General features: G+C 39.5%; 1 protein-coding gene across 7 annotated transcripts in view; it reads right to left on the reverse strand.

Annotated features, from left to right (window-relative positions):
• Nucleotides 1–265: 265 nt before the first annotated feature.
• Nucleotides 266–27,933, reverse strand: part of RBM33 (RNA binding motif protein 33) — a 100,368-nt gene continuing 72,700 nt past the window's right edge. For 3 of the 7 annotated variants that reach the window (XM_086865342.1, XM_086865321.1, XM_086865375.1), the window contains exons 16-19: nucleotides 19,773–19,976; nucleotides 18,245–18,433; nucleotides 7,166–7,254; nucleotides 266–6,992 (exon numbers count right to left, since the gene is read on the reverse strand). In XM_086865342.1, the coding sequence (XP_086721468.1) occupies nucleotides 6,944–6,992; nucleotides 7,166–7,254; nucleotides 18,245–18,433; nucleotides 19,773–19,976 (531 nt within the window). In that variant the 3' untranslated portion in view covers nucleotides 266–6,943. The remainder of the gene's footprint in view (nucleotides 6,993–7,165; nucleotides 7,255–18,244; nucleotides 18,434–19,772; nucleotides 19,977–27,933) is intronic. The other 4 variants (XM_086865349.1, XM_086865331.1, XM_086865359.1 and 1 more) reach the window with 2 other exon arrangements.

Here is a 27,933-nt window from a genome sequence, read left to right on the forward strand (position 1 = left end):
CCTGTATGTATTTAACTCTTTTTAAAGAGATCCCTCTTAGCTTCCATACTCTGTAGCAGGCACACAAGCACAAGTTCCTTTCAACCTCAGCCACTTTTGTTTCCACCTGGGGCACCTCTGCACAGCTGGGGAAGAACCCTGTGCTATGCTGCTGATATAAAAGTAAGCCCACAGATGATACCATAATAAAAATGGTAAAATAATCCAGTGTGTGAAGCCTTTTTTGACAAGTTTGAAGTTGACCATCAAGCAACAACACAGGAAATTATAAAGATCAGTTTTTATTGACATATTTTAGGTACAATAAATATATTTACATGTTCACATTTCAAACATGGAATTACATGTAAAAAAAACTTGTACATGAGATCATCTTTGTGTTTCCATTTTTACATTCACTTAAATAGGTATGACAAAGATCTCTTATGCACGTGGAGGATTTGGTATAGTCCAGAATTACACTCAAGCAATCAGCAGTGCACACCTTGTGCAGATGATGCTGTAGGAAACATGAGGCAGACGCACTCCCAGTGCAGTCAGTATGATACAGTCGGCTGCTGAATTTATATCCTGAACTGCTAATGAACAAACTCTGCAATCCAGATTAGAGCAGTACATTTGAAATGATTCTCAAACACCCAAATATAGATGTGTATATAGATATATACACACTGCTTAGGACTTTACAGGTTAGGAAGGATCACATTCAGTAATAGTAATAGGAGGTAGAATCGAGTCGACAGTGTTGGTATTTCTACGTGGCAATAAAAAAAGTGCTATTACTATCACTGAATTCAAGAACAGAGCTCCTGAAAAAGTGAAAAGGATAAAATAGTTGTTAATCCTGTTTAGCCTGGCTAAAATGCTCAAGCATGTAAAGGAAATGACTACATTCCCCAGCATGGGTAAAACTGCAAAGCAAAAGTGTTAAGTGATGCTTCTCCAGTGCTCTGGGACGGGCAGCATCACCTAAGGGTGACACCTATATCAAAGCAACCTCAACTTCAGGCACCAAAGTCTGCAAAGAAAAATACAGTATGGTGGATTTCAGGGTAGGACATCTAGGGTTCAAATACCCTCAAAAGAGCTGGAAGAACAGAAAAAGCAGAGCAAAAGATTGAATGCAATGCACTCAGACAGGAAATAAAACCAGAGAGATGAACAGGGAGAAAAAAGGGCAGGAACATAACAAGGATACAAATATGGAAATGAAAAAACGGGGGCAAATGAGATGGAAATGAGAAAAGGCATAGCAGAGAGGCAAAGGGCACCACAGGAATCGAGGAAGTTGACTTAATCCAAGGGCTCCTTTATAAATAAAAGTATATGCAATGGTACAGAAGATCAGCTGTGAATAAATAAGTGTTAGCATCTGGTCTCTGCTGGATCTGTAAGTGAAAATGTCTATTAATTAGAAGTTAAACTGCTGAAAGAAGTTTCATCACCTGAAAAAGAAAACCTGCAAACAAATGGTTTTGTTATTCTCAAAATAGAAATAAAACTCTATGGTTCCAAACTCAGCCTGACAGACACTAGGAAAAAAATACCATGCATATTAAAATCCATTAGATGCACAACAGAGAAAATCCTGAACAAGCACAACATCAGTACAGCAGTGTTTGAAACTGTGATCTTCCAAGTGACTACACCCAACATTGCAATACAGCTACATTTAACTGTACACAGGTTCTTTTACAATTTGAAAACTGCAATACGGTTTAAAGTTTAGACAGTAAAAACCACTGAACACAAGTGCTGTCACATGAAATAAAAGCAGTGTAACCTGTTGAAAAAGTGTATCTATCAAGCCCATTTCCAGTTAGTTAGGAAAATCAATGCATCCAACCAAGAAAGCAGAGAGCAACACAGGCACCTAAAAGACCCTGTGAGATTAACTTTCCCCTCCAAGTTTTCTTTAGTGCAATAAGGACCACGCTTTCCACCAAAATTAGCAGAGAAGTAGAAAAGGTGTTTGTTTGTTTAAAATTAAAAAACCCAACCCTGCCAAAAGCAGCGTTATAAAGAACAAAATGATCCTTCCCAACCATATTATACCAGAAGTTGGTATACGCAAGGATCCAATATGAATCTGGTTTTGTACACAAGCCCCTGTGCTCATGTGGACAGTTATCTCCATGATTAAAAATCAGGTTACAAAAAAACCTTACAGAAAATCCTTAGGATTTGATACTAATTTAAGATAAAATACTTTCAAGTATTATGTTTATGAATTAATTAGAGGACAAGGCATGATTTAAGGTAACATTGAGACAAAAGCTCTATGTTACCCTAAATGACCTTTATAATACAGCTAACTTTCTGCAATCTGTTCAGGATTTGTTTCCTTTACATTTAATTTCTCATCTACCATGGTGCTAAAAAAAAGAAATGAAAACAAAAGCACAAAAAAAATGCATTAAAAAAAAAAAAGGTTTATGTCTCTCTGAACAAAAAATGCCTTTTGGACAGTGAACAGGTGAAGCCAGATTTCTACCTTCAAGTACCACGACTTGCATCACAGACACAGCACTACACAAAGGACAGGAACATCACAAAACTATGCCACAGGTATCTCCCAATTAGACAAAAAAACAACCAAAAAAAAAAACAAAACCCAGGCCAAAAAAACCCTCCAAAGAAGAAACCCCAGAGGGTCCCACCCGCTCTGTGACCCCAGCTGCAAGGGTGACACACCCACACACACATACAGACACGCAGTTACTGAGTGCAAACGGCAGCAAGTGCCTGCAGCAGCTTCCAGGGAAACTGCATCATTTCAAGCTACACAGATAAAATATACTATGTTTAAAAAAAGATAAAAAATTTAGCACCAAGTAAAAGGTTTTTTCTTATCCCCAAAAGCTGACATTAAAAAAAAAAAACAAACCGAACTATGAGAACCTCCAAGGTTATTCTGCAATAACCTTCAGTTTTACTCTCATCTGTATCCTGGCAGTGGAAACATTACATTAGTGAATTAAATGCTCAGTCTGCTTGGCATTTAACAGGCTAGAAGGACTTCTTTACAGAAATTTGGAAACCTGAAGTGAACCTTCAGATTTAAACTGGGGGAGATGAACTAGATATCCAAGGACACCACGCAGAGGGGGTGCTCGTATCCACTGCTCCTTCCCAAAGTCACACTGGGGATATGTGGGCTGACAGCAGCATCCCTCTGGCTATGGGATGCTTACATCAAGAAGGATGCAGGGACCCTGAGCATGGCCAGCACCACACCCCAGGGCTGGTGTGGCACTGGTAACACCGAGATGCACCAAGGTGCCACCAACCTGGCCTCTGTGTGAAACCAGAATAGCCCCAACTTTTGAGGACAGTATTACACCACAGACCTAATTTGTACCTGCAAACAGCACAATGGAACAAACCCAGAGAGACCCTGTGCCTTGGTCTGACAGTGCACTGTATTTCCCCTCAGAAGTTAAAGGACAGAGTTGTTTTAGGGTTTTTAATTTAAAAAAAAAAGTCAAAAAAAAAAGTAGAACATTCTACTGAAATACCAGAGATCATATGGGTAATTCAATACTTTAGTTAAGGCAAAATATGAATAGTTATAAAGTGAATTTTCCAGTGGTACAAGATGGAAATGAAATAATTTGAAGAAAAAAAAAAAAACTGCCTTCATATAACCACCTACTGGAGTTGCCTATTTAAATAATTATAAAATTATGCTAATAAAACTGAACAAATAATACACAGATCAGGATATATGTATTGACTTACTAGCATCTTTATAAAAATTTGAAGATATACACAAAAACACATCAACATTTATGGAACCATATCCATTTAAATTTAGATAAGACAACACAAAAAACTAACAAATAGCTAAGATGTGGTTGACTGTAAGCACTTAGAGTAACATTTTAATTTTAAAAGGTCAATATTTACATACTACATTAAATGTCTTCTCTTTTTTTTTCCATTTTGCATCGTATTGTGAATTCACTACAAAGAAAGAACAAGATAATGGTTGCAACAGATCTTCCAAGAAAGTTAACTTAAAATGCTCAGATTTAACTCTGTGCTGGAAGAGAACACATCAAGAACACGTCCGTCTAGCTTTACCTCTACTTCCTTTGGGTGTTTTTGGGAGGAGACAACAAACAGATCTAAAGGAGATGTATCATCCAAACTGATTAATGCCAAAAGATCCACTTTTAAGTTAGAAATTGAGAACTAAGAAAACACAAACATTTTAAAAAATGACTCACCTAATTGCTACTTTTGCTACTGACTTTTTTAGGATATTGGAGTGATACGGTGACAACACAGGGTGTGAGTATGTATGTATGTGTATAATAAAACAAATATAGACATACATACATATGGTATGTTTACATGTAGGAAGGTACCCAGGTACTGCAGTAAGCAGCTGAATTAATCCCCAGCAATCCACTCATACCCTGTCTATGCACAAGCAATAATCTCCTGCAACTACTGTTAAAGAAGATGCATCTACTCATCAAACAGGCATTGCTCACGTCACTCCTTCATTTAAATAGATATGAGGCCATTTCATGCCTTTATTCCAAACCCACACATTTGTCTCAAAAAAAAGAATATTAAAAACCCAACTGAATAAAAATTTTTAAAACTTAAGTTGGCTGAACCTCAGGCTCTTTGGGATAGATTCAAAACCCAAAGCAGGAGCATTTCTACAAGCTTCTTTGACTTTTGAATCAATCCCATACTCTCAGGCTCCAAGAAACCCTTTAACCCCAATAATGTTTGCTTCTGACAGGACAGCTGATCAACTGCAGATGTTCCTACTGCTGAACTCAGCTGCTGGCCTGTCTGGCGTTTGCATCTCTCCCAGATTTCCAGACACGCACTACTGTAACTCCACTCCGAGATGTCTCCTTGTCCTGCTCACTGCAGAGAAGCTGCTCCCTAACAAAGGGATGAGCAACTATTTAATGCCTTCTTTTAAAGATAAGCAGTTATTTCTTTAGAATAAAAGTGACATAACCTGAGGAGGCAGCACAGGGGTCCCAGAGCTGATGGTGTGAGGAGCTAAACAGCCTGGGGCTGATCACTCTGCAGGTCTCTGGGGCTGGTCCCACTGGGCACTTCCTACCTGCAGCTCCTGCTCTGTCCTGGGCTTGGCTCTACCCTGAAGCACTAACAGCACTTCATCTACAGCAATTGTGGCTGCACATTAAACATTATGCATGAATTATACATGTGGGTGTAAACCTTGCTTCCAGGAAAAGATTCTCATTCTGCTACTGTGTCTTGTCACTAAGTTTCAAATGGACTTAAAGAGTATTTCCTAAGCATGTTATTCTATATTATTTCAGTGACCAGAGAGCAGGTCTACCTAGAAGACTTTTGACAGTGCTTATTCCATCATTATTTTGGTAACTTCTACTTAATTGAGAATCTGGATCAAAAGTGGAAGAAAGCCAATTAGGTATCTGTGCCATTAAATCATCCTCCCCACCCCCGCAAAAAAAAAAGAAAAAAAAAAAAGGATACTATAAAGATACTAAAAAAAGCTACTATAAATTTGCTTAGCTCATCCCTTTCCAGCTTGGCAAGACTATTTTGGACCCCTTTTGCAGCTCTTTTATTTCATACCCATAGTGTTTTTCTGCACTCAGGTAACAAACCTACATTCCTGTAAGTTCCCCCCTTTAAAAAGTAGGTGGAGTCCTTAAGAGTATTCCTAAAATAAAACATGAAGCAAAACATCATGGTTTAAAAACTAAGGAAATGTTCATAAAAACTGGAATCCAATATAAAGATGACATTTTAATAAGTTTATTCAGAAGTAACTGAAAAAATTGCTCCTTTGGCAACTCCATCTGGATAGTTCTAACCAAAAGGAAATATTACGAATTTTACTTTGAATAAAATATAAGCTCCTTAATGTTTGCATGGCATTTTTGGGAACTGACACATTCACCAGGAGAGTCACAATGTCCTTATAGTCCTTTATGTATCAGGAACACCACATCAAAACAAGTCCTTGCAGTTACGGGTTTCTCATGGTTCAGCATTAATCACAAAATAAATCTCAAAGAAAAAAACCTGATCAAAATAAAGCATGAGGCAACCATGAAACACTAGCTCAAAAGAACTATCAGGAATGCACCACTCTTCCTGCATAACATTTTAAGTGACCCACCAAATATTTCTTTTTCCTTGCATCTGGCAGAGTTAATTAAAACAACCTAATTACAACTCGGAGTTCGCTACCCCACAATGCTACTGAAGGGCAAAGATCCTTGCTTTTAGAAACCAAGGGAAAATACAGCAATGTTATTCCTCCTACACAGGGTTTCATGGAATAAGTGGAGTTGAAAAGAGAAGATGGAAGTCTATGTTGGAATAAAAAAATGCAAAGACAGACTTATTTACAAAGATCAAAACTACAATTTTTCAGTGTCACCTCCAAAGCTTCTCAGCAAACTGCTATTCAGCAAAGCAGACCATGTTCAAATCTATGCAAGAATACCTTCTGTGCTCTCAGGTATACAATGCAACTAATTTGTTTAGAAAAACGAGTTTTCATTCAAATACCTTGCAGTGAAGATAAGAGCAACCATTATCAAATATTCTTTGCTATGGAGAAAGTTTTTTAAATCTTTCGCTGTAACCATTCTCTCTCAAGTCACTGTGGTCACACAGTAGGATCCTGAAGAACAATGTCTACATGCATCAAAAGCATTTGGGAAAAAAAATTATCCTATAATTCCATGTGGTTACAACAGAATGTGAAGAGAAACTGAACAGAAATTCCACCTTTGCAGATCCTCTCGAATTCACCTCTCCTGGAGGTCACCTTGGTGCTTTCTGTAGTTCAAGAGAGCAGTTACAGACTGAGCTGACAGGTGGGCTCCCAACCTGATGGATTTTCCACTGAGTCTGCAGCTCCACAGTACACTGAGGTCGGTGCAGGGGCTTCTCTCAGCAGACATCACTCCACAATCAGCGCCACGTTGATGTGGGACAGATCTATCATGTGCCTGTTAAAAGAAAAGTTAAATGTACTCAGATTGATTCTGGCATGGAGCTTCTATGAAGGTCACTAATCAACAGATGCTTGATTGGATTAAAGAAACATTGAGCCAGAGGAGACTGATTTTATCTTCTGAAAGGAGGGAAGGAACTACGGCGGCAGCAATGCTTAATTATTTACCTGTGGAATTTCTGTTGAAATGCTAAAGCATGTGCTGGCTCCTTGAATTTTGCTATGGCTTTCCGCTGTTGAGGAAGCATCTGTAAACTCTGCAGAGACAAAAAGCCAAAACATATTTTTAATATTCACTTGAACATCCACTTCAAACAATAGCCCCTTATTTTGCATGAAACCCACTGAAATTCTTCTGTATTTCTTTATTCAGAAATGTATTTGGTGTTCTCTTATTTGTGTCCACTAAAATAACAGACTGGAAAGAGACTTCTGAGACTGCAGTCAGGGTCCCAGCTGATGGTGTTTGAGTTAGTGCTTTCCACAGGTTAAACAGGGCAGAAACAGAAAAAAGTGCTAAGTTCTCTCGAGTGCATATCCTCATGCTGTTTTTATAAAACAAGTGGCCAGCTCTGACAGGCACCACCACAAAGCCCCACTGAGATGAGAAAGGTCACCACATCCAAGTCCTCCATACAACACACGTCTCCCCAGACAAGCCCATCTGAGTGCCTCCCATACCTTGAGAGCAGCAGCTCACAAAGCTTTAACTACAACAAACCCCCTACATAGTACTGAGCTCTCCAAAAAACACACCTCAGCCAGGCTCTGGAGAGCTCATGTCCTTATTCCCTGCTGGCAGCAGCAAGTCCAGGCCAGGCTGATCCCAGAGAGCAGTCCTGTGGCCTTGGCAAAGAAGGCCACTTATGAAGTTTAAAGTTTATGCTTGGAGTCAGCCCTTCAGTTAGAATAATTTTCCAAAAGACATTTGAGAAACTCAAGAAGATGAAACCTTACACATTAAACAGCTACATACCCAACAATCAGTGAGAACATCCAGCAAGTATTCAGCATCACAGAATAATAAGGATAGAAATATGATCCTGAAATCCTGCTGCCTGTGAACACAGGCCAGAGATCTCAGAGTAATGAGGTTAAAACAGATCCAAAGGCTTCAGTCAGAATTTCACAGTTCCACAGTGATTCCAGCACCTCATAGAAAGTTCTGGATGTTTAACAGCCTATGCTGCAGCACATTAAAGACAGAATTGTTCTAATTCAGCTTCCAGTCTTCTTATGGCTTTGGATGCAGAATAAAGAATTATCAACATTCTACTTTTCTCTCAGTTTCTACATAAAGGCAATACAGTTTTATACTGAGATTTAGATACACACACAGACAAATGCATACATCTGGACACCTTAAAACTTTTCTAGATTATAACCCCCTGATTGATAAGTATGAACATAATTCTTTGCTCCTGCATTTTGCCTGGAACTCAGCTGCATCCCCACACTTGGATGATTCCAGCTCTCTGATGGTCAGACTTCAGCATTTTAAACTTTACCTTCAAAAATTCTGTATCACCATCTAGAGTGTTAAAAAAGTACCACAGATCTTTAGAGAAACCAACAATTCCTTGGGAATCAACATACAACCCCACTCAATACATTTTGAGGGTGACATACTTTGGTTTCTCTTAGTGAAAGAATTTTTAATCCCACTGATCTGTTCCCTGTTCATTCAATCTAATGGAGCATTTTAAGCAAGATGTCAAATGCCTAGATGAAATTTGTTATTACAATTGTCTACTTCTATCTATTTTGAACACATAAGACTCTCTTGGTAAGATGTGTATTTAACAAGAGCCATGGCACCTGATAAATCATAATTCTTTGTCTCTAAGCCTGACAATTCAGCTTTGCCACTTTCTGTAGCTTACCTATCTGTGATTTTGAAGCAATTAATTTTGCACCTTCTTGTAACTGACAAGAAACTTTCCTTTCTCCAAGAAAATCACAGATGTTTAGTATTTCCACCAGCCTGTGATTTCAAAGTGAAAGCTGAGTAAAAGTTAAAGGCTTGAGCAAATCTGATAAGCATCAGCAAGTTAATTTGCATTTTATAGTTTTTGGAAAGAGCTATACCTTTTCATCACAGCAGAAGTCATTGCAACTTCTCCATTTCTGAGCTGGTAGAAATAGGATTTAGCTTTAAAAAAACCCACACAGTGGATGATTTTTATTTCTTTTTAAATTAGAATGCTCTTAACACAGTTAAGCACATTTTACCAACAAGAATGTAGTCATGCTGCAGAAAGCAGCAGTGAAAGACCCTGGATAAAGCTTAATTCACCTGCAGGTTTATCTGCAGGAATAAGAGACAGAGATGCTGAAGTTTGTGTTCTCCCTTACTGAGCTCACTATTTTATGATTTATAGAACTAGATCTTAACACACATTTTCTTGACACCACTTTTCTTGTTAAAAGAGAAAGAATCACAAACTGAGTCAGTCCTATCACTGAGGACTATGCTTTGAAGACTAAAAATTAAACACAGCCCTTAAATAAGATTTGGAAAGAACAAACTTTAAGAGTTGATACCAAAAGTATCTCTGAATTACAACTAAAACACAAACAAACAAACAATGTTCCTCTCAAAGAAGTCAGCACTTTTAATAAGAGAAAAACTTGTTTGAATCACCAAAAGGATGAATATTTCAGTGAACAGTTCAACAAGAGGAGCTGTACAAGAACCCAGGGATGCATTCTCCAACTGCACTCTGCATGTCCTGCTGTCAGCTGCTCCCCTCCCCTCTCCAGATCCACCTCCAGCTCTCCTGCTGCCAACTCCCCACAATGGCAGGTCTCACTCAACTACCACAGCACTTTCTCCCAATGCTTTATGCTCCAGACCCCTGTTGTGATCAACTGAAGAAGAGAAGCTGCGTTTGGTGACACTTCCCACAAGAACTGAGCTATTGCTGCATTAATATTCTTGGGAGGCACAAAAGCAAAATTTGATTTTGCAGTTTATATAAGCATGATGATGAATTATTAACAAGTTTCTCAGTAATTAGCATGTAAAAAATTGACTAAAGGAAGACATTCCGGTGTAGTGCAGACTTATTAACAAAATTAGGCAAAGCATCTAAATATTATTATAGATAACTTATTTGTACTTTCTTATGAATTAATAAGCTTATTGACTGACTAGTTTGGGTACTGTGTTCTTACACTGCACTACTGCTTTGTTTTTCAAAGCAAAAAAAAGCAATCAAAACACTAAGTGCATTTTGATACTCAACTGCTTTGGCAACAAGGCATCAGTTCTTGGGTAAGTTTACTGAAAAGCATCTTTATCAGATTTAATTGCTCTGATCAATACAACTATGGAAACAAAAAAACAACCCATCTGATCCTTCACTGTCTAAACATAACCCATCACCCAGCCTGGGGTAAGGCAGCATCTTCTCAAGAGCTGCAGTTACACATGCCTAGATTTAAGACTGAGAATTAAGGACTGCAAAACAAAGGATAAAAAACCAATACTGGTCCAGTTGGAAACTGTCTGAAAAAAAATAATTTAAATGGGTTTAATTCAAATTCTCAGCCTCTGCTGCGCTCAGACTATGTCAGCAAAAATGATGCATAATCACTTCATGTTTGTTAGGGTATATGAGGTATATACACCTTTGGGTATAGATAAAAAAAACCTTCTAGTTTTAACAGAGACAATTACTAAGCTAAGTTACTCTGAGGATGTGACCACGGCCTTAAAATGCCACCATCTCTGCTGTGTTTACAAACAAATCCTCAACTCTCATGACTTGCAAGTGTGAACATTATGCATCCAGCTAGAAAAGATTTATTTATGTCCTGATTTTGGACAGCATCTTCTCACTCACTTAACTACTTAAGCCCCAAGTTTCATATTTTAAGAACATTGATTATAAGGCACGCAACACATTTACCACAGGTGTAGGTCCTGAGCTGCTGCTATCCCATCCTGAGCAGACAAACTACTGGCTGGGCATAGAAATTAAGAATTCCACTTCAGCAGAAACCTGAAGCAAAATGACTGCATACACATTCTACTGGATTATTTCTGCCTTTTTGAATTCAGGGTGATTTGCAGTTTAGAGCTGATCCTACATTTAGATGATCTTAACAGCTATAGTCAGAAGAAAACATTCCTTGTGTACCCTGTGGTATTTTATTAGCTCAAAATATTCAAGGCATTATCTCAAAGACTTACGGCACCAGCTTCTGCTTTTGTTGATTCCAAACACACAAGCTAGGAAAATACATCCAAAAATTAATTCATTTTGCTACTCTTAATTACCTTTACCTAGTAACCTTGCTAGTTTAACTTAAATGTTTTCATCCTTTTTGAATAATTTGGTAACTGTTTTTCTGTTTTTGTTTTTCAGTGATAGCATTCAATAGTCCCTCTCCCCTTTTGGAAACACATTTTCCCAGAGGTACAAACCCTGCTGCTGATGGGCTCATCAGTGGTGGGTCCATCCTGGAGTTGGCTGGCATTGGCTCTATCAGACACACGGGAACCTTCAGGCAGCATCTCACAGAAGCCACCCCTGTAGCCCCCACCCACTACAGAAACGTGTCCATCCAAATCCAATACACATTTCTCAACTGCAAATTTCTCATTTACAAATTACAAAAAGTAATTCAGTGTGTTGGTCTTAGGCCTGAGGAAGCACAACAAAACAGCTACAAGCACCACACAGGACTAATGACAACCCCTCTCATTTTCAAAGAACAAATACTCCTACAGCAATCCTTGGTCTTATGATCTTCACTGTAATGACAAAACACGTGGTTCTATGTTTTCCAAAGCATGATACCTCAATTTGATCTGAGCTTGGTATTATTTTATGACCTACAGATGTTGAAAGGCCAGTGGTGGGAGGTAGGGAAGGACACAGCACTGCCTCTGGAGACCAGCTGGTTCTAGTGAGCATCTCTTGACTTCCCTTTTAATGAGAGGGCCCTCACTCTTCCTGCACAGGAGACTTCCCTATTGCCACACTGTGCAACACCAGAACCTCCTATCATGAGCCCCTAACTGAAATATCACAATCCTCCCAAACGTCACAGGTCTGAGAAAACAACTTCATTCACATCTTCTCTTGAAGTTGACCTAGTCAGATGTTCACCAGAGGATGAAAACCTCTTCCAGGATCCACTCAGGTGGAAAGGATTGAAAATACATACAATAACTTCCAAGGGATTTCAAATGACTGGTTACTTTACAGATTTGGCTGTACAGATCTACGTGCAGCATTTCCTGATAGCAGCCTGAGGTCACAGGTATTCTGAGCATGTTCCTGTTTGACTCTGGAGAAGAGAGATTACATTCTGACATATTTCTAGCATTAAAAATAAAAAGCTAGTTTAGAGTGAGGAAAAGTATTTTACATGGAAGGGATTTAGGAAGCACAGAGCTCATGCTGATCTTGACTGTCTCCTTTTTCTGCTTAGGAACTGCCATGGCAAGATGCAGATCTTAGGCTGAATGGAAAATTCAAGAAACCCAGTATTTCATAATCATACTGTTGATTGAGAGTTTGCTTACAAACTGTTTTAAAGCATTCTATTTAATGCAACAACTTAAAAAATAATCAACAGCTCTGGCTTTTTCTGCAACTGAACTATCACCAGTGACTAAAGCATGAATATCATAAAAGGACCATTCCCTCTGAAGATATTTCCTTAGGCCTGAAGAGCTACACTGCCCTCAAATTTCTCCTCTACCCAAGCTCTGTAATTAAATTTGCACTTACTTGTACAATATTGAAATAGCCAGTATGATCATAGCTCATTAATCTCTAGCAAAGCTTACCTGCAAAACCAAGGGCCTTGAGACAAACAGGACATCCTCAAGTACAAAGCAAGAGACTGTTTGCAGAATGCAAACACCTGTGACACCAAAACTCTCCGAGGTTACACAGAGAGTAAGAAGTTAAAAGGGAGATAACAGAGCACTGGGAGATGGAAACCAAGCAGGTAGGAATGAGACTGGAGCAAGCACTTGTTTCAACTATAGGAGACACATGAGAAATGAGTTTCCTCCTTTACTAAATTTCTCTCACTGAAGTAAATGGACTGCCCAGCACACCACACACGTTCAGTTCACCAGTGGGTTTGGGATTAGGAATGGCAGTTCATATAAAGCTTCTAAAAAACAGGTCTATGCAAAAAGAAAGTAAATTTCCCCAACCAACATCATATCTAGTGTGTGATCCAAGCTGCTCTGCATCAAGTCAAACAGCAGCACAGCAGGCACTTTCTGAACAGAAAGATCAGACTCTGTTTTTTCTTCCCTCCCATCAATAAATGCAGACAAGTTTTTATTGTCCTCACAGTCTCCCGACACCTGACACATCTTTCCTACCAGCAGGCACAGAATCTGTGACAGAATGTATTTATTTTACCCTCAGCTGTTGCAGTTGATCTCTTCCACCTTCTGTTCTTCCTTCCTGCTTTTCTGCCACCTTTGACTTCCGACTACCTGCTCTTAAAAGTACTCAGCTTTATTTTCCCTATGCAAGGTGTCATGAGGGGAAAGGCTGTTCTGTCCCTGAGCTGGGCAGCTGTCACTCACACACAGCTCTGTAGCAAGGCTGAACTGGACAGGCTCATGATGGAGCTGCTCTTCTTTCTCCTCAGCCCCAAGGATGAAGCAGGACTGGCTGTATCTTCTCCCATTGCTTTGGCAACAGCTGAAAATGTTTTCACAAGCAGAAAGACCCCAGTGGTCCCCAGGTCAGCCTGAGCACTTCTGCCTGAGGAGAACCCCCGTGCTGACCTGCAAGAGCACCCATGTTCTGGGTGTGTGCATCCATGGCGTTTCCACTGATGCCTCTGTGAACTCGAGAGAAATCCAGCACTTTGGAATGCAGGGTCAGGGCAGGGGGCTGGCTGTGGCTGCCTTTGCACCAGCTGAGCACTAGGTAGCACTGTCACTCCAAGAAAGCAAAGCCAGGCACATCAGCGTTGGAATTGCTTTTCCTTTCCCGGTCCAGAAATGAGAGCATTAGCAGAGTAAGACCCTTATTTGTAGAACTAATCAAAGTACACCTACAACCCCAGCATTCCCATCACCTCTGATACACAACAGTGTATCTTTCCTCTTTTCCCCTTTTTTTAAAAATCAGAATTTATGATCTTAAATCTTCACAAATAATGAGATTTTACACTATTTTATGTTTGCATCTATTTGATGTAAGAAAACATGATTAAAGATGATGATGGTGGAATACCTCCACAGAACAATTCCCTCAGTACTCAAATGATCTGAAGATCTAGAACATAGTCCACTCTACCTGTCACCATGCAAAAAAACCTCAGTTCATCTCAGGGTAGCAATAACTAGCTGAACACAACTTTATTTAGAGAGTATAAACATTAAGCCTAGATTCAAGAGCACAAAACAAAAAAGAAACACAAGTGCTGTTTCTCATGACCTTTGCAGCTTATTAGTAATCTACTTTATCAAGTGGTTCTGGATGGATGTGCATTGAATGTCACTGCTCTACAACCATCCTCAGGAGGCTTTAGTTTGATGATGTGCTCAGAAATCTTCTGTACTTTCCAACACTTTGGAATACATAATTTTATTTATAACACATAATTATTTTAGAATCAGCAATGAGATTTTACTGCAGGTTCATTATTTACTTCTGAATGCTTATCCGCTCCAGAAAGACTATGACAGCAAAGTGTATGCTGGAAGAAAGCACTTCTGCTAATTTCATCATGTTTGAGTTGTAAAAGGCAGCTGTAACAAAGGAGATGTTCCTGGAACCCCAAAGATTTTCTTATATTCAATGGCTTGAGAATCTTAATGATATATTCTTTTTCCCCCTATTTTAATAACAGAGAACCTTTGGTGAAGCAGGGATGAGAATTTAAGAGTTTTTAGTGATTAGGCAACAGAGGGTATCTCAAAGGTTATATATGGGGAAAGATAATTTTCTCCATTTCTAGGCTATGGGAAGGGAAAAATGCCCAATTTCCAACTTCAACTCTAAGTTTCCCCCATCCTGTCTAATACACGCCCAGTTATTCCCAAACTGTGACTCACAGAACACCTCAATGAAAGCTGATGGCAAAGCTTGGAGCACTGATCATCATAAACTAAGGGAAGTTTTTAACTTCCCTTCCCATAGTCTCTTGTGCAAGTTACTTGTACCTTGAGAACAATACTGACAAGGAAAAGCTTAAAAAAAACCAACCCAAGCCTTTTGGACCCAGAAAAGCAAAGTAATCTCTTCCTCCCTGCTAACTCCATTGATAAACGACAAGACTTTTTCTACAACTTAAACCTGCTACACCAACAAAGATTCACTTTCTGAGGAAAGACACAGAGGGTGATCACACTGTAACAAATTCAGGACATTTGGAAACAAGAGCTGGTGTGGGATCAGCTGCTTTAGAGCCCCAGCATGGAAGGTGAAAATTAAGCAGAGGTCCTCAACCAGGTGGGACAAGTGCTTGTGGTCTATTCTTGTCAAAGAGCAAAGAAATCCTTGGAAGTATTTCTTCCTCCTCTCTGGGAGCTCTGTCTCAGTGCAGCCACTCCCACATTCACATCTGGACTGCAGCAGAAATTGATAGATGAGAAACTCGGATTTCTGAGCTGTGTTTGCACACTGCTTTGAAGCACGGTGCTTGTTTAACATCAGAGGTGTATGCCCCACTCTTACCTTTAACCAGGGATTTGGGGGGTTGGATATGTGTTATTTCAAGACACTGTCCAGGCATGAAGAGAATTCCCTAAGTTTTGATTCAGATTTAAATTTCCTTTCCAATTGCAGAAAAATTAAGAATGAATTCAACTTATTTCCCCCGGGAAAAAATAAAATTATAAAAGTTGATCTCAGAAGAACTCCGTTCCTTTAGGAAAATTTTGCTGAATATAGTCAACAGCTGAAGGCAGGATCTTCTACATCTTAAAGCCTGAGTCAGATAGAATGGACACATCTTTCTCTCCTCTTACTATTTCTTCAGCTCCATCAGACACTAAGTAAAAACATGGGCACCTTGCCTAATTTCAAATAAAAGCAGCTAGAATTTCTCACCTTGCTGTCTTCTCACAACTGCCATCTCCCCAAATCTTTCCTATTTCAGTCCATCAAGCTGTAACACTCCACCTTAGAGGAGCAGAGCTCTGCATTACCCAAGATCTGTTTGCTCTGGTCCCTGCCTCTCACACTCACTGTCCTCACAAAGGAACCCCCAAAGCCTGCATGGAAAGAGCCCTTCCAGCCACTACTGGGCTCTCTTCAGCAGCTCACTTCAGCACTGCTCCCTGCAAAATCCCTTACATGAAACACATACTAAATGAAAAAAAAGGAAATAATTGAGTATCTCTTTGCTGTTGGAGCCTCCTGACCCTCCCAGCTGCAGGGGATTTCATACAGCACTGAGCACAAACAACAGCTAAAACATTAATTTACAGCCAGGAAAATCCACTCATGTACTTCAGGATACTGACCTCTTTCAAAATCTAGCACCACCTGTATAAATCTGATTCCTGTGGATAGCAACAAAGTCACTTAAAATTGTTGCTGCCTCTTCCTCAATTAGTGCATTAACACTTCTATGGTGCCACTTCTCATGGTACCATTGAAAAACAAAATCAAAAAGCTAAGTATTACAGATGGTGGAACCAGTCTCACATTCCTCCTACAAAAGCATCACTTTTTTCCAGCATATGTCACCATTCATTCTTGTGAAATGTTAAACATTCATTTAGTCCCAAACAAGCCAGGAAATTTCGAGCCTTCTGTAAGTCAGACTTGAAATTCAAGTGCAGAATTAGCACAAGAGCATTCTGCATCATTAGCTAAATTCAAGCCTCTTGTTCAAGTACTACTTCAAGATTTCCTGTAAGGTGAAAATGGACGATGATTCAGAAAGCATAATTTCCAAAGGTACAGTTGATGCTGCTGCAAGAATACAAGTTCTGGAAGGCAGATATTCATCAAATCCCACTAGAAAATTAGTCATTGTTTTTTCTCCTGTAAGTACATCCTTCTAAATTGGCCTGTGACATTGAATTGAGAGACCAGGGTTTGGAGTCTGCTATGAAACAGCAAGTACTGAATAAATTTTTTAGCACATTCTCAATAACTTCTGTCAATTGTGAGATTTCCTTGCAGGGTTTCTATTAATCTCCTTCTAATATTCTCATGCAAGATTTAGCAAGTAAACACTGAATAAATGTGCTTTGGAACTGTATGAATAATTTCCTAGAGTACTACAGAACATGAAGGCACAAAGTATTTTGCGAGGGTAGTTTTGCTTTCCCAAACAAATTAAACCTCCTGAATTGATGACGTAAATAATTCAGCATTATTCCACTCACTAAATTAGGAACAAATGAGGCAGAGTGTTCATCTTTAGGAGAGCAGTGTGTTTTGCAACAGACAGATGATCCCAGTAATAGAGAAGTCTCATAGAACACCTCCAGTTCATGCATTGCATTTGTCTGAAAATGTTCCTGTCAAAAGGAAAAAGATTTCTCACCTCTATTTTTCATTATTCATTGACTGATATTTTTAAATACAGTAACAATAAGTCAGACAGGGCCTCATAAGCCTTCCACTGCTTTGAAAACCTCCTGCTTTCCTCAAGTCATTTAACTGACACATCAGTTCCAGGAGGGAGTTTGTGAACAGAAGCTGCACAGCAGACACAACAGTGTGTGCATGTCATAACCTTGCTCACAGGCCCCTACCAAAGAGAACCTTCTAAAAAGTTAAGGATCAATAAAATCTTCCAAAGACTGTGTTTTCATCTGAAAAAGTAGAGGATGCTTCTCAGTACAAAATGCCCACTTGGTCATTAGGTGCTTGTACCCCAGGACTGCAGTGACAGGAAAAGGTAAATGTCAAAAAGGAGAGTAGGTGCAAGTCAACAATAAACAAGGACAGCACCCAAAATACATTTGCTTTGATATGACCATCTGGCTTTAACAACCTCACAGAATGGACAGGCTTGTACTGCCTAAGAAAACAGCAGAGATAGCACAGGAACTCCAAAATGAAGGAGAATTTTGCAGCAGGAATGTGATGTTTAGCAAAATCCTACCGTGCCTCCTGTGCTGCAATATCATCACGTGCTTGTCTTTGCTACCAGGAGTAGCTTGTGTGGGTGGGGGTGCCTTCAAACATAAATTACCAATAAGCACACGTTGTATTTAGTGTCAGGGAATTAATTGAGCTTTCCGGAATGAAAGCCTTTTGGCACAAAAATGATAAACCAAGGTTGACCTACCTGAATGGGTCCCACTGACATCAGCAGGTTTTTCAGTTGGACATCAGTAGTTGATGAAGAAAGCCCTTCAACTGACACAATACAGGGCTGAGGTTTGCACTCCACCACTCGCAGGTTCTGTTTATTTGGCATCAAGCGTCCTCGGCCCATCTGGCCTGCTACTCCTCTGCCTCTGCCGTGCATAATGACCTGCCAACAACAAAAGTAACAGTATTTTGATTTACTTACCCACTGACTCTGCTTGCTGCACTTGACAGAGGATATAAAAGTTGGCTATTTACTTGAAGACTTGATTAAAGTACATGTTGATGTAAATCAGCTTGTTGCTGTTTGCCAATTTGAAAGGCCACTTATTAACATATTCATCCACTGCTTATACAAACCTCTATTAGCATGATAAATTATATATTGAGTTATATAAACTGCATTCAACCTAGAAACCTCAGCTCTAGCACAGATTGATCAATCAAGTAGTGAAGGATCTCGGACAAAAATATATAACCTAGCTTTCAACACTGATCACATCAGCAGCATCTGTTCAGCTCCCACATTTTGAGTATGGACAAAAACACCCAACAGGTGATCCCTCTCCTTTTTCAATTCTTAATGTGTAGTTAAATTTAATGTACTCACAAGATTAGCAAAGTTCTTCAAGCACCTTCAATCTCTACTGTAACCAACTCTTGGTCTGTTACCAGAATGGAGTTTTATTCACATAAGGTTAAATAACTTTAAAATAACTTGTTTCAAAGTTCCTCTCTCCTGTACTCTGGAGCAGGAAATGTATGGATTTAATTCTTGCAAATTAAATGTTGAACAGTCAGAGTGTGGAAAATAACAATGAAACATAGTAACAAACATTAAACAGAGTTAACACTTAACACTGAGTCAACATTCCCTTCAACATCAGCAACAAAACTTTATCCTTATATGAAGCAGGAAGACATATCCAACAGTTCAGAACAAAGAACTAAAATGCCAGCTACTTTCAGGGAGTGTGCCAGCTTGCAAATGCAGAGAAGGCACACGGCGCTTCCACCCTGACCCTTCCCTGCCTCCTACCAGGGCATGATCAGAACAAATATCAAGTTACAACATCACCAACTGTTTTGAGTGATACCAGCTTTGGGAATCCAGTAAAGAGCATCCTGAAACAGTTGCTGTGTGCTCCTACATATGCAGGAAACAGCCAAAATAAAACCCTAAACACAACTTCAAAAACCCATTTGGCTTTAAAGCCAGAAAGCACTTTGGTTACCATCTCCTCCAGTAGCTGTCTCAGGACACATGCACTTCCCCAGGGAGTGCTGAGCTGGCCACAACGTCAGCAGATGAAGCACCCTGCAGGCACTGCCAGTCTGTGCTGGGTACAAACAACTCTCTCTAGATTAAAGGCTCTATATGCAATTATGCATCTCCTGGGTCATGCAGCCCTGCGCTAGCAATTGACAAACAGAATGCTGGTTATTAATAGAGCAACACAGCTAGACAGTGAAACTTCTAGCACCAATATGCATCTGAAAATCACCTTTTTAGGTTGATGGATTCCCTGGATGTTTTTGACTCCTTGAGGAGCTGGTGAATGGATCTGTGCCTGCTGCTGCTGCTGGTGCTGCTGCATTCCCTTTGTCAATGTGACCTTCCGCACTGGCTGCTGTTTTGGCTCCGGGGGTTGTTGAGGCCGCTGGAGTTGGCCCTCTGGGTGAAAAAAGCCAGCATCCTCTCCCCCCTGCTGAAATCAACAACACAACAGCGGCTCAGTGTCCAGGCACTGCACACCCTGGCCCTGAGCAGACTCCTGCCACATTCCAGCTCATTCAGAGAGTGTCCAGGGCTCTGCCTGCTAAAGCAAACTGCTGGCTGTGGCAGGCGCATGCAAAGGCTCAGCCTGGAAATTGCACTTCAGCCTAAAATAAATCTGTGCTATCTAAAGAACAGTTTACTTTGTTCAGGCTTTATTATAATTACAATTGTCAGTCGTGTCTTTTCATAATCAAAGCAACAAAATGTTTTCTCTTTCCAAATCATTATTCCTTCCAGGTTACATGTGAACTATGGTGTGTGTGTTATTTTTTTATTATTTTCTTTTTTTTTTAACGTATGGAGAGACATACGCATTGCAGAAGGAGGAAAGAAGAACTGTAGGGGCTGAAAGAATCAGGTAAATCTGTTCATCTTTAAACCTCCAACCTCCCTTTAGTTAAAACCTGGTATTTATTTTGAAGTGCATACTCATTCTGCCAACTTCTAGACCAGCAGCTTTTTAAGCAGTCTCCTTCCTTGGACACTGTCTGTACTTGGAACAGTTCCTCAAGGTGTTTTTTTGTTTGCCTTACAAAGCTCTCATTATATGTATTTGTAGTGATAAACACAGTGAAACACCATCTCAGTGTCTTTCTCATCCAAGATTAACTCTTGCCATTACGTCTCTTGGTGCAATCAGGCACAGTAAAACCATGAGCTTAAAGCACTGAGAAAAGATTCCCTTCCACTGCCTCTATCCAAACAGCTCTTTTTTTTCTACAAACAGGTGATTCTTGAATTTGTGTCTGCCTGTCCAAATTAGAGATGAACCACTGAAAACTCCATGGAGCAAGAACCAGCAGAGTCTGACAAAAGATCTTTTGCATCTATGACGTGCATGGTATTATTGCATGATTTCAACAGCAGTATCTATTTCTTGACAGGACTTCAACTTTAGCCCTCAAATACTAATGAGCATTTTATCTGCAGGGGGAAGGCTTTGACTAACTCCCTAACCAACCTCTGGTAACCCCACAAAAGCTCTCAAATAGAAGACACATCTAAGGGGAAAAAGTAAATTATTATGGAAACACCTTTATTTAAAAAGGGTTTTCTTTTCCCCTTCCCTTAAATATTCACAAGCCAAAACTCCTTTTGCATCTGTAACAAATCACAAACCAGAGGGTTTCATGCTACCTGGCACATTTCTTGAGGATAAGGAGAAAAAACACAAGGGTGCAGAATAAAACAGACTTAGGGTCTAACAGCAAGATTATTTTCATTGAGAATACAAATTTGTACCTCTCTGCATTAAAGAAAAGTAAAAGAAACACCTAGTGAGGACTAGTTACTAAGCCTCAGCTAAGACTTGGTAAGAACTAGTCTGTGGTAGGTAGGCCAGTCTCACGTTTGCAAGTTCCTTAGTTAACAAGTTACACCTCTAAATCAAGGCCTCTGCATTATAAAGTGTATGTAGGCTACAACTTCTCAAGAACTCAAGTAACTTAAATCCCAGACAAACGAGCTTCAAACCTTCTTGCACTACAACTCAAAAGCACAATCTGTCACAGGGAAAATCCTAAAGCTCATCATGGCATTTGTCCAGAGTGTCCAAAACAAGAAAGCAACCGAAATCTGTCATCTGTCTTTTCCACCTCTAATCACAAACATGTTTTTTAATCTGCTGAACTGAATGTCACCAAGTCTTCATGGAAAGTTCTGTCTATAAACCTTTGAGAGCAGCAATTAGTGAGAAATTATAAAGCTTTCCCTTCAGTTTCTCTTCAATTTGTATTCACGAATACAAAAGCAAGAGCACTCCTGAAAAAACCCAAACATATGCACAAAACCTTACCAGCATTAAATCCTCCTCGTTTTAGTATTAGTTCTGATATCAGCATCACCATAAGCTCTATGCCTTGATCAGATAATTTCTTTTATTCAACCCTACAGCAGCTGGAAGATGATGAAACTAAAATGAACAAAAAAAAATTCTAGGAGGAATTTAAATGCAATAACTGGGAGTTAAAATCTAATCTCTGTTAAATGCCTGCTGGGAGAACCATAAATATTTGCAACCATCTCTTTCCAAACCAAAAAATGATCCCAGCACATCGGAAGAGCATCTGAGAGCAAAGCCCTCAGGTACAAAACACATCCAATATGCTCATTACTGAAACTTCAAAAGCAAACAATCATTTCACATAAAAGTCTAGGATGGCCAACAACCACCGAATATTTAACTACCAAGCTCAATTATCACCAAATAAAACTGTATAAACTGAACACAGAACTGTAACAGAGTCAAAGGCATTAGCACACAACATTGGTTTGCACTGATGAAAAATCTGATGGGATTTGTTCCCTGCTGGGGTCTCAAATGCCACCATCAGACTTTGCTGCTACCACAGTGCTTCTGCAACAGTCTGAAAAGGTGGAAAGCTCTGGATTTTTTAATTAATTGACCCATTTCAGAAACAGGATGGAACAAGCTTTGCTGCAAAAATAAGGAAAGCAGAGACAACTGGATCAACCCTGTTTTTTACATTAATGCTCTGAACATTTACTGGTTTTGAGACTCGAAGAGGGGAAGCAGAGAAAGCTGCAGTGCTGCTTCTCAAGAGAGGTCCATGAGTTGGGGACATGGTGCTCCAGGCCTAACAGAGCTGAGCAAGACAGCAAGGCAGTAGTTCCTGTTCCAGGCAGCCTGGCTTCAAAGAAAGATAAAAACTGGTGGTTTTCTTAAGAAATAAAAAACAATTGTGACTCCTAAGTGACTTGTGCCAACAAGCAAAACAACACAGTAGAATCATTTTAGCAGTAATTCCTTCTTCACTGATTAAAGACACGACAGGGCAAGGACAAACACTGTCTGAGCCAAAATGAACAACCTGTGTAGTACCATGTAATGACAAATTACTCTCACCACCACCATCATTCTTTAAATTTCTATGCAGGACAACAACAAGTGGCTTTTCCAGGTACAACAACAAAGAACCAAATCTAGCAAAACACCTGAAAAGAGCTGTTTAACTTCTGGACTTACAGCCACAAAACCTGAGAACATTATTGACAGGTCACATGCTCACAGGAGAAGAGTTTGACACACTGACAGTTTGGAGGAAAGGACCTACAGCTGTAAAGATGACTGTACATACACTGACTCCTGATGTTCCTTCATGAGCTGGCACCAAAACACACTGCAAATTACAGGCAAGCAGGGAAGTCCACTGAAGCTGTACTGCAGTAGCTACCCCAAATGCCATCCAAATCACAGAAGCTAAATTGCTAACATCTCTTCTAGTTTGTCTCAGGTCTAGCTCATCTTAAATCAACTTTTGCTTTACCTAAAGACAATTTCTGTACTGCTGTCTTTCATCAGCTCACATCACTGCCCTCCCCAGATTTAAATGTGCAACAACAGAAGGAAGTATTAAAATGTTAAGCCTTCTCATTTCAAAATGCATTTTTTTTCCTACAGTATTTTACAAAGTACAGGGCTGCACTAAATTTTTCAGAGATGCATCTATTCATCATCATAGCCTGTCTCACGTAATTTGATGTACAAAATGCTGACCCCAGGTAGAACGCCTTAGTCAACCACAGACACCAGGGACTGATTGATACAAGCTCGGATTTTAGACTTCAAATATCCTCTAAAGTCCTGTGCAGAAAATGAATTTCCATTGTCTGCAAATCAATGAAGGAAGAATGATTTCTTCTTATTGTCTACTCCTGAATTTCTAGATTATAAATCATCCTGAGTTTTGAGCTCCATATTTCCAAGTTTTACAAAAGGTCTGCCTTCCTAAGATTTGGCCAGGAAAAAGTTCTCTTAAAAGAAACTTTTCTATTATTCTATTAAAGCTGGAGCAATGAAAATGCCTTTTTAAGTTGCAGGAGTTCTGTTCAGGGGAAAGTATAAAAAGTATCTTTCAAATTTCAAGTACGGAACCATTATGAGCAGTGTCAAAACAAGTTCATTTCAAATAATGTGTATATATAAACAAAGCTCAAAAGATATGTAAAAGGATTTGATTTACATGGTGAATGTTCTTCAAACCTCTGCTCTGGAAGAATCTGCAGTTTGACCTGAAACTAGACTAACAAAAAGAACTGATGCCATTCAATGGCCATGACTTTTAGAACCAATTCACTGATACCTATCAAGGCTGTTTTTCATCAGCCACTCACTATACGGATCTATATATAGCCAGTGCTGTGTTTTGAGCAGCACAGAAAGAATTCAGTCAAATATGAGATCACAAACTCTAAAAGCAGAATTTTATGAAGGACTGCTTGAATTTAGCAAGCTGGAGCCCTCTGTCATAATCATTATGACAGTTTTATGATGAAGATGAAGTTTATTTGCCACCAACATTAACAGGACAAATTTATTTATAACAAATGCTTTAAAATGTACTGATAAAAATGCCTATTGATACTGTCAGAGCTGCTTGCAATTTGACAGATCAAATCTTATTTTCATTCTTAAACCCCATGAAGGAATGGTATCACCAACTTGCATTCTGTAGTGAGCAAATTGATTAATCCCCCTCTATAGAAATCCCAACTCTTGATTAGACCTATCAGACGTTAAGCAGCATTATTCTAGAGTGACAACACTTGACAAATTCCCAAACCATTTTTCTCAGCCTTTGTGGCCCTGCTAGCTTGTATTAACCCTGATGAAAAATTAATTTTCCTTATCTTCTGCTAAACCCCAAAATCCAAATCCGCCAAACTGGCAACTCTTTCTGTAAAGGTATTATGAAAACCTCTAAAAGATTAATTGCATGTCTTCAGGTGACATTAAATTAATTTCTGTACTCGTGACAGACATTTGATACTCCGTACTGAGAGGACAGATAACATTGTCAGGATACACAGAAGGACAGTGGTGCAGTGTCCCAGGGCAGCCTCTTATGAATTCTCCTTTCGATAAGGCCATACTTCACTGTCATTGGCACTGTTAGTGATCTTGCAGCCCACAGACCTCACTGCACAGGTTTCTATTAACTACCACAATGCTGTGTCTATCCATGTAATCTTTGTAAAGCTAATTCAAAACTGTCCAATAGCAAAGGGATGCGCATGCCGGATAAGGCACTTAAAGGGAATAAATAAACTCTGGTTGATTTGTGTAAAAATAACAGAGAAGCAAAATGTTGTCGCTTTTCTGAGATGCATTACAACTCAAATTCTCTGTAGCATGATGAAGACTTAAATCTTGTAGGGAAATCTCAGTCCAAAACTACTGTGATTGATTTCTCGTAAGAAAGGAGAAACCTCTCATCTGTTATCAGTTTAAGTCAGTATTTCTAGAAATTAGTACCTTTAAAGTATCACAGTAGTTGGGGGAGGAAAACATCCTTTCAGTTATTAAATTCATCTTTACTTTCAGGACAAGAGAAATGACTATTCATCAGCTATATGAGTTTTCCAAGGTAAACTTGTATTTTACTGATACTGCAACCGACTGTAGTAAAACAGACAGACATCTACAAAGACAGCTGATTCCCACATAACAAAGAGAAAGAAATGTAAAGCAAAAACCACATAGAACAACAGTGACTTTCATCTAATATATACAAATATTTTTTCACCACAATTATCAGGAACACATATTAAAAGCAAACCCCTAACAATGAGCTATTTCTCTTTGACTGGTGCTCCAAATGCTTTACCACTTTTGATACAGCTGGCTGACAGACTGGGGACCTGGGAATAGGAAGCCTAATCACTTGCCAAATATCCCACAACCAGTGACATGACCAGGCACTGTTTCTGAAGAGTTGACGATCTGTTTTCAATCTGTCAAATGCCAATGAGAAACACCTGGAGACTTTTTTTTTTTTTACAGGCCTTCTAGGACCTTTAAAAGGTTTTGGGTTTTTTTTTAGAAGAGCAGTAGTTAAGAAAACTGCTCTCCCACCTGGCTAGAAAATGCCACTCTATCAATAGACAACTTATCATTAACAACTGGTTTAAGACATATTAATGGGCTAGTTTTGACTCAAAGTACACACAGCAATAAGCTACATCAGACTACAAAAGTGATGAAAGAGCCAAATCATTCCCAGTTCACACCAGAGAAAAGAGACACTTCTGATGATAGTCGGTGATTTTGGAGTTATTTTTCCCAGCGTAAAATTTTTGTAGACTGAATTTAACCCAAGCAAGAGCACCCAGACTAAGCAATAAATAAATAAAATGCTGAAATAGCTCCCCTCCTGTGATAAAAAGACACTGCTGCACTGCTTCAGAAAGCCATGATGTGATGGGTATCTTCTGTACCTAATGGTGTATGAAAAGCCACAACAGCAAGAAGAAAATGTCTAGCAGAAAAAGCAGCTAATTCCACTTAATCCCATGTACTAACACAATTCTTAACTGAAGTCTCCCCTCATCCACCTGAAAGGAGAACTAAGGCATGGAGAAGGACTGGCCAAAGAGAATCCCAGCCATACCCATACTGCATGAAGTTTCACTGGGAGTGTAAAAAGCACAGCTTGAATCAGTGTTGAATCACAACTACATGGTTTTTAGTTAAATCACCCACCCACACATTATGAAAAAAAAAAATAAAAACTGTATGTCAAACCTACAGCAAAATCAAGGTTCTGGAATGGACATGTGTAATACTCTCAGAAATACTTTCATTTTTATGTGTCATGTTCAAGATACGTAACATAGATTAACAATGTTTTAAGCAAAGTTTGCCAGTTTGCTTTTCAGCTGCCAGTCTGAGAGGTTTTTGTACAGGGAATTTTAGCAAAGACTGTTCAGTCTTTTAGCAAAGACTGACACAGAAAGACCAAGAGACAAAGCTCCTATCAGCAATACAAAACTTGTGATGGCCCAAAGCTCCTGGAGGAGGCACTTCCCAGCTGGACACCAGCTACAGCATAGAAAAGCAGTACTGGATATCAGAAACCTGCACCACTAGAACTTCCTTTCTTGTGCTGTGTCTGGCCTTTCTAGTTCATGTTCCTTGAAGCTTAAAACTACTGGCAAGTCAAATCCCTCTTGCATCCTGCCTGAAGCTCCTGGTAAGTCTTAAAAAAAGAGAGCCCCCACTCCCTCCCACCCCAAACACTCTCAGCTCAAGAGCCAAACCTCTGCACCAAAGGCCTGTTCCAAGTGGTCCAACTCCTCAACAGAGGGATGTAACTTCTCAAAATATTAAACTGTACAACTCTGCAAGCTTGCCTCCCAAGTTAAGAAACTGCATTTTCATATGAAATCTGACTCTTTGTAAAGCACTTTACTGGTGTCACAGGTGTCTTTATCAGGAAACTGGGCTCCAAGATACTCTGTAACACCAACATCCCACAGATAAGGAATTCTGCACTGTAACATTTACCATGGCAGAGAAACTCTCCTTTGTGACCTAAGAAGAGTGACAAGGAACAAGCACTCTGCTTTCTGGATGCTCAGGAGCAAGCTGCACTCTTCTTCAACATATAATTTAAAAGTCTCCTGAGGAAAAGAGAAACCTGTTCTGCAGTCTACAATAGAAAATACTTTACTGCACTCTAGATCCAAGTTATCCACAGCAAAATCAGATTCAATTTAGGTATCTCTTCTCCCTTTCATGCATTTTATGAGAAACCCGTAAGATGTATTATCTGTGTCTGGTTTGGCTGCCACCTTAATTCTCACTTGCTAAGTGTACCCACACATGCCCCTTTATTTCCTTTTCCCAGTAATCAAATGTGCCCTAAGGAGTACAGCACAGCCCACCTCCTGACCCCAATCCATTACAGTCAGTCTCTATAGGGACCATCCTCACTGAAGGTCTGGGAGGCCTCAGTTTATTACTCATTTTCAAATATTTTCAAATATTCCTGCCATGGGCAGGGACACCTTCCACTAACCCAGATTGCTTAAAGCCTCATCCAATCTGGACTTCAACACTTTCAGGATGGGTGGGGCATCCACAG

This window comes from Cyanistes caeruleus, chromosome 1, assembly GCF_971803275.1.
Source record: "Cyanistes caeruleus chromosome 1, bCyaCae1.hap1.1, whole genome shotgun sequence".
Lineage (NCBI taxonomy): Eukaryota > Metazoa > Chordata > Aves > Passeriformes > Paridae > Cyanistes > Cyanistes caeruleus.